Source organism: Pseudopodoces humilis, chromosome 15, assembly GCF_049639895.1.
Source record: "Pseudopodoces humilis isolate 2021_Gansu_Grassland_sample_001 chromosome 15, ASM4963989v1, whole genome shotgun sequence".
Classification (NCBI taxonomy): domain Eukaryota; kingdom Metazoa; phylum Chordata; class Aves; order Passeriformes; family Paridae; genus Pseudopodoces; species Pseudopodoces humilis.
In genome coordinates this window covers 16,853,234-16,860,836 of record NC_142214.1, presented here as the reverse complement: position 1 = coordinate 16,860,836, position 7,603 = coordinate 16,853,234, and the positions used below count along the sequence as shown (strand labels likewise).

The following is a 7,603-nucleotide window of genomic DNA, read 5'->3' as shown; positions in this document are numbered from 1 at the left end:
CACTCACTGCCTGCCAGGGACAAAAGCTACGTCAGACTGCAGCATCCACAAAGGAGAAGCGTGTGGAGAACAGGCAAGCAAAGGGGGAAGCTGAGGGGAAGGTGTGTACAGCCAGAGAGTAAACACATGGTAAAACACTTGTCTATTTGCATGAAGGCAAAAACGATTTCCTGCGTTCATTTTGAAACTGAATGGATGTTTTGGTTCTCGTTGGCTGTGCAGGAAAGATGAACCTTTTCTCACTGAGGCTGGGCTGTGTGATGATGCAGGCTCTGCAGGGTGGGTTTGAAAGATGCGCACAAAGGCCGCCCTGCCTGGGCTTGCAGCTCCTGGCTCTGTGGCACTCTCCAAACCTGGCCCTGCCGGGGCCACACAACCAAATCAGAGCTGCTCTGGGAGCAGCCTGGCCTGGACTTTGCCTGCAGCCTCTCCCTCCCCCCAGGCACAGGAGGCTGTTTGCCATCCAGACTCCTCTCATAGGAGCAAGCTGGCCTTAGATCTTGGCCTCAGGCCTTTTCAGCATTTGCCAGCTCTTGGTGCTTGTTGAATTCACAGCCCATATTCTGGCTGGAGCGAGAAGGTGCCTCAGGGCTTGAGGCACAGGGCCACCTCCGGCCATGACCTGCTGTCGCTGGATAGCACCAGTCCCTCCTGCCAAGACGGCAGTCGTCTTGCTAAAGAACACAAAGCAAGTGTTCCCTCCGGATTGCTGGGGATTTTCTCTGCAAAATCTCCAATAAGCCCTGAGCAAAACCCAGAGGCTGGCAGGCCAGGAGGAGGTGGAGGTGAGAGCTGCTGCAGTACAGCTGCCACCCTTTGGTGCTCTGTAACAGGTTCCTGTTCACCATGGCACCAAGATCTCTGCAGAAAGGTTTTGGCAAGCCTTATCTGCTGTCAGGATACTTTTTCTTTTGCCTCCTCCCCTTCTCATTCTTTTCAGCACCTGTAGGATCCTCCTGGTCCTCTAGCCCCTCTCTATCCTAGGGGCCAGCATGCAAGTGCCCCCCAGACTGCCACTATCCTTCCTGCTGGGATCAGATAGGCTGCCTGTACTGCCCTTCGGCTTTTTCCCACCAAAGGTGTCTCTTCCACTTGCACACCAGCCCACCTGCACAGTTTGTGCTGCTCCCCAGGCTTGTTTCAGCCAAGCAAGAACCTGTATGACCAGCTTCTTGTCCACCCATGCTGCTTCTTTAGTGACCAGATCTCCCCAGAAAGTGCTGTGGCCAAAGACAGTGTAGACACGAGCTGGGCAGTGGCCAAGTGTCTCTCACAGGTGTGAGAATAAGGTGCTGGGTTTAGCCCAAGGCTTGCTTTATTTCAAGTTCTGCCTCAGCAGTGGGAGCATCCCTGGACACACACACACAGGCCACAACTGCCTCCCTTGCTCTGGTCGGGGTTCAGTGGCTTTGGAGTCATCTGGTCTCATGGGGACAAGCCTGCTGCCCCTCACAGCTGGCACCCGGGTGCGTGTGTGCATAGGAGGGGCAGTCGGAACCATACCTGTCTCTGGGGACAGCAGGAGCTGCGCGACGCCCGTCCGTGTGTGTTGTGAGAGGGTGTGTGAGCCGTGTCCCCGTCCCCGCTGCCCCCCTCATTCCGAGTCCCCTCTCTCGCTGCCCCCTCCCTCCCCGTCTCCCTCACGCCCCTCACGCTCGGTCCCGCTCGCGCCCCCGTCGCGCGGCACGGCAGGAACGGCCGCCCCCTGGCGGGCCACGCGCTTCCCGGCGGGCGGGCAGCCAATGGGCGCTCGGGCTGGGCGGCGGCCGGGGTATAAAAGGCTCCGCCCCGCGCGGCGCGCGCTCCAGACTCACCTGGACGCGCGAGGAGTGGGATCGGTATCGGTACCGGCACCAACCGCACCTCTTATCCACCGCACATCGCACCGTACAGTGCCGCAGGTACGGGCTGGGCCGCGGAGGGGGACCCCGCGCAGCGCTGCTGCGAGGAGGGACTCGCCCAGGCGCCCCAGGGCGGGGGCTGCGGGTGCGGCGGGTCCCGGGGGGACGTGGCTGCCTGCTGCGAGGGGGTCTCCCCCGGCGTGTGCGGGCTCCGGGGGCCGCCCCGCACGGCTGCCCGGGCCCGGGGAGCGGCGCGGTGCCCGGGGCGGCGGCGCGCCCCGCCCTGCGCTATTGTCCGCGGCGGGGGCCGGGGGGGGGCCGGGGCCGCCTTTGTCTTCCCGTCCCCATCCCTCGGCTGACTGCGGCGGGGGTCTCGCAGGCAAAATGTGCGACAAACCAGACCTCTCGGAGGTGGAGAAATTCGACAAGAAGAAGCTGAAGAAAACCAACACGGAGGAGAAGAACACGCTGCCCTCCAAGGAGAGTGAGTGCGGGGCCGGGGGCTGGCGAGGCGGGAGGCACGGGCGGTGGGGCAGTGCCCTCGGGGGCCGGTCTCACTGCCGAGGCATCAGGGGAAGAGGGGCGGTTTGGGGCGGCAGCGCTCTGGCCCGGGGAAAGCCACGGGCAGAGGTGTGTCCAGCCCGGGGCAGCGGGCATGGGCACTCAGAGAGGGCTGTTGAGCTAAACTGATTCCTCAGGGCATCACTTTCCTGCGGACAGACACAGACAGGTGCCCGATTTGCTGCCACGCATACGTGTGGCTTGTCATCTTCTAACTTGACTGTTAAACCACCCCACTTGTGACTAAACCACAAAATTGGCCACCAGGGCCTGAGTGAGTCCTCTGAAACCCTTCTCCAGTGTGTGCTTCAAAAAAAAGAAGCACTAGAGACTAATGGGCCTGTATTCTCTTGCAGCTATTGAGCAGGAGAAGGAATGTGTGAAGTCTTCCTAGAGAGAGATTGCCTGGCAGGAGGAGCAACTACTCAATTATTTTGCTTTGAAATGAATCATGTGGGTTTTTTTAAATTTACATCACATACATGTATAGAAAACAGCTGTATCACCTAACACACTGTCCCACTTTGCTGGCAGCTTTGGCAGGTGGGGGGACAAAGTGTGGTCCTCTCAGTCCATCAGTAGCCTGACCTGATGCCATCTCTGCTGCTCAGCTGCCTCCTGTGACAGCACTGATCTTGCTCTGATGCAGTGGGAAGATGAGCAAGGGCCATGGAGGCTTCTGGGCATTGACCCCTTCTGCCTGGGGGAGTGGGGAACCTTTCTGGCCTCACCTCCGGCCTGGGTCTGTCTTGCATATTTCTTCACTGACAGTGTTCTGTAGCCTCACTCACAGTTTTTTGTCTTCCTTGGGGAAAAATAAGAAGTTTATTATAAAATAAAAAATTGTAATGATCTACCTATGGCTCGTGGCTTCTTCCCTGACAAAGGTTCTGGCTGTAGCTTGGCTTGCCCTGGAGGGTGGGAAGGTCTCTGCCTGGTGCTGCAGCAGTGCTGGTAGTTCAGTGTTGCTCAGAGGGAGATGTGGGATGGTTCCCTGTAGGGTGAATCCAGCTTGGTGTTTGCTTGGGGATTGGTTCCTGGGGGAGCTGGGAGAGAGCATTGCTGGCATGACCGTGGCCACTGTGCTCCACCACCATTTTGGTTTCTTTGTGCATTTAGAAGCAGATGCTAACCTGGGTCTTGCTGCCTATGTGAGGGCTGAGCCTCCTGCCTTGGAAAATTTGGTGTCCCTTGCCTAAAACCTTGTGGAGCTGGGCTGATGCCTTGTCAGCATGGCTGGAGGTGCTGGCAGTGGACATTGCTGGCCTGGGTCCTGCTGGTGTGGTGGCTAGGCCAGCTCTGCCCACCCAGTTCTTGGAGCACAGTTCTCCCGTCACTGCGTGGCACTGCCCTTCTGTTCCCCTTGAGCCAACCTCCACCCTTGACTGAAGGTGGTTTTTGCAGCCCTGTAAGGACTTTTTAAGGGTTTGAATGCAGTAGATCCCTTGGTACTCTCTGGGCTGATCCCAGCCCTGCCTTGCAGGGGTGGAGATCCCTGGGTCCTGCAGCTGGCTGCCAGCACAGTGTGGGTAAGCTCTGACTATGCCTCCAGGTTTATACTGAGGCTTCCTGGCTATGGCCAGGACTTCCTCACCTCCACCTGGCCTGCAGGGTCAGTGAACGCACCAGGCCACTTATGAAGGAGGTGGAGGCAGACCAGCCAAAACTTGCCAGCTAACAGTTTTAGTCAGTGCTCCTAATGAGCCTGGTCAGCTGGGGACAAACACGGGGCAATTGCGCCTGTCTGGACATGGTGCCTATCTGCCTGGTGCCTCCACCCACATTGCCTGCCAAGGACTGCAAATAACACTGCCTGTGTGGTTGCCACTGCCTCCACCCCTTAAAAAGCAGAATTGAAAGAGCTGCAGGTAAGAGTTTGGTGTTTGTGCGCTGTCAGGGCAGCATGTGGGGTTTTCCATGGGGTGAGGGCAGTGGGAAGCAATGCAGAGGCCCAGCTGGGGCTGCTGCTACATTGGGCTGAGCACTGGGAAACCCAGCACATACTAGGGTGGCTGTCCTCCTTCAGCACCCTGATGTCCCCAGGACAGAACCCTATCCTACATGTGGGAATCATCTCCCAGTGCCATCAGCTAGGGTGGTTTGTCAGGATGACAATGTGTCCCTGCTCAGAGGTGGTTTTTCTCATGGTGCAGGGGCAGGCAGGTAAGGCCAACCTGAACCCTTTCCTCATCCCTGAGGGCCAGAGGTTGAGTTGAACCAAGTGAAGATTTTGTGATGGAAACACAAAGTAGCAGTGCTCATCTCCCCTCCTCAGTGCTGCTTTTTGGGTTAGGGAGGTCTCAGTGGCTGCCCACAGCACCTTGGCTGCTCCTGACACCGCCCTGTGCCTCTCCCTGCTGCATGCTGCAACAGGTCCCTCTGCGGGCATGGAAAAGCACCAGGGTAAAGCAGCAGGGTACTTATCTCTCCCTCAGTCACATGGACATCTGCAAGGCCACAGCAGGAGTGTCCCCTCCCTGGCACCGCTGTGCTAACAATAACTTCCCCCTCACCCTGTGCTGTGCACAAGGGCAGCAGAGCCTGCCAGGGGTGCTGGACACCCCAATCCTACAGACACAGCTGGTTTGCCGGCCAGGGCTGTGGGTTGCTCCACGTGACAGGATGGCTGGTGCCAGAAGCTGGTGGCACTCCAGCATTGACCCTGAGTCTGTGGAAGCAGCCTGTGGAACCCTCATCCTGGGGAGCTGTAGAGGTGTTGATGCATCTGGGTTTGGGTTGCTTTTTCACTGTAGCCAAGCCAGGCATGTAGCAATACAGACTTAGACAAGGGGTTAAGTGCTGGCACAGCCAGGTCTGTGCCCCAAGGAAGCTACCCCAGGGGCTGGCAGTCCCAGCCCAGACACAGGAACATCAGCTGCAGCTGGCAGCAGCTCCCCAGCAAACACATCTCCATGTGTTTTATGGCCAATGTCCTGTGCACACCTTAAATGAGGGCAGTCCAGGCACTTCTTCCAGCCACATCCCTGCCAGAATGGTGCACAGAAAGTACCAAAACACATTGCCTAAATGCCCTATCTACACACCTAAATGCCCTATCCTCAAGACTGAGGGTAAAGAGCTACCTATTTTGCTAACCAGTGTCCAAAATTACCCTATTGCCAGCAGAGTTTGAGCCAGTAAGGGGAGAACCATTACAGAAAAGCCTTTTATATCAGCACTTTCCCTCCCTATCCCAGACCTTAACCTTTTCACCCTGGCACGTGTGGGCCCACAGCTGCCAGGCGTGTGGGAAGCCAGGACACCTGCCAGACTGATGTCCCCTAGAAATGTGGTGTCTTGAGCAGCATGAGCTGCCCCAGCAGGCCCCCATGCACAGAGGATGCCATTCCAGGAGCTGGGCCTTCCTGGCAGGGCTCTATGACCCTTCCCTCGCTGGGCACCAGGTGAGTTACTCATGTCAGCCCCTCTTGGCAATGTCAGGAGAATATAATCCATGCTGAGGCCCATCCTGCTGTTTCTGGGTGGTTTCCTCCCATGCTCAATGAGATGGTGAGCTGTGGCCTCACTGCAGAGGAGGAGAAGGCTGAGTCACCATCAGGAGGAATTTGGGTAAATACCTGGTGACCAGCAGCAAAAGGTGAATTCAGATCAGGGTTTGTGGCTGGGATGGGTGTCTGCCCCTGCCACTGCTCCATCCCCTCTGACTCAGGAGAGGATTTGGCCCAACACACACATGTGGAGGATCCTAACCCCATCTCTGGCAGGAGGTGCCTGAGCCAGCCTGTGCATGGCCCTGGACTGAGCTCCCCTGTGCCCCACGGCTCCCTGCCAGTCTGTGGCAACTTCCTCATGTCCCACAGCACCACACTGGTTTGTAGCACAACTCACCTGGGGCTAGGGAGGCTTTTGCACTCTGACAGCCAGGCTTTTCCCTCTTACACTCACAGTCTGGCAGCTCCCAGAACTGCAGCAGAAAATGGTGAGAGCCAAGAGGTGTCAGTGATCAAGGCCTAAGGCAGCTCCTGGATGGAAGAAAATTGCCAGCCTCAACCTGAACTCTGGATGGTTCAAAAAAACCTTTAACAGGTGTGTGTTTGGCACCAGAGCAAACAGGATAAGGTGAAGCCAGGCTGCACAGACAGGTGAATGATGCAGCTCCCCAACGCGTGGGTCATGCCCACTCCCACCTACCTATTCCCTGCATCCCTGGGGAAAACATGCCACCTCCTCTGTGCCACTTGGGTTGGCCTTTTCCTGCCAGGTCTCTGCTGTCTGCACAGACATGTTGCAAAGCACAGAGCTCAAACCACCCCATGGTGGCTGAGGTTGAGAGGGGAAGCCAAGGGCAGCAAGCATGAGCTGCCAGGGAAAACCTCTGCTGGGAGTGTTTGGGGGGGATCTATCTGTATATGGGGATAGTTAAAGAGGAAAGATGTGGCTGTAAAAGAGGAAGAAAGAAGAGAAGGAGCAATAGTGGAGAAATGAAAATGTTGTGTGGGCTAGTGGCCACAGTCCTTTGGCAAAAGAGTTGATAGTAGGCCACCATGGTGTGCGAGAGTTGTGTGTGATGGGGCCACTTAGTGACAGGGGAAGGATGGATGGACAAGCTGGTGGACAAGTGGTGGGAAGGAGAACTGTGCTAAAGAACACCCACAACCATGGGGAGGGAAAGCCACTGTCCCTTTGCACCCACAAAAGCATCCACAGGGTGAAACAGAAACCCTTGGACACCTGTGCTAGGAAACTGGCCTGTGGGCTTCACACATTCAGCACAACCCAACACCTTCCCCAGCAGTGCAAAAGTTATTGTTGCTCTTGAAATTATGCCCTGGAGGTCAGGTTTACCGGCAGGAGCTTACTCATCCTCTGCCAAGGAGGGCTCAGCACGAGCAGCGATGAACCGGGAGCACGCAGAGCTTCCTGCTCAGGACCGGGCTCCTGCCAGCACCTGGCTCTAAACAAAGCCGGGAAGTCAGGCACGGAGCGGCCCTGGAGCCCCGCGCTGCCCGCACTTGCTTGGCGCAGGTGGGAGCAGCCTGGCTGCGTGCCTGGGCCGGGCACACGGGGGCTGCTGGCGCCGGGGATGCTGAGCCCTTCGGGGGGCTCCAGCCGGCTCCTGACGGCGGAGCTCAGCGCTCGCTTCTGGCTCCCCCCGCTGCATTCTGCAGATTCCCGCGGGGCTGAGGGGCCGTGCCCGGAGCTGCGGCAGCATGTGCTCCTGCGGGAACGCGGCTCCGGTA

General features: G+C 57.7%; 1 protein-coding gene across 1 annotated transcript; it reads left to right on the top strand.

Annotated features, from left to right (window-relative positions):
- The first annotated feature begins 1,786 nt into the window (after positions 1-1,786).
- On the top strand, positions 1,787-3,258 carry LOC102109545 (thymosin beta-15A homolog). The gene is made up of 3 exons (XM_005527424.2): positions 1,787-1,901; positions 2,221-2,325; positions 2,759-3,258. Exons 2-3 carry the CDS (start codon positions 2,226-2,228, stop codon positions 2,794-2,796), a joined length of 138 nt encoding a protein of 45 aa, XP_005527481.1. The 5' UTR covers positions 1,787-1,901; positions 2,221-2,225; the 3' UTR covers positions 2,797-3,258.
- Positions 3,259-7,603: the final 4,345 nt, after the last annotated feature.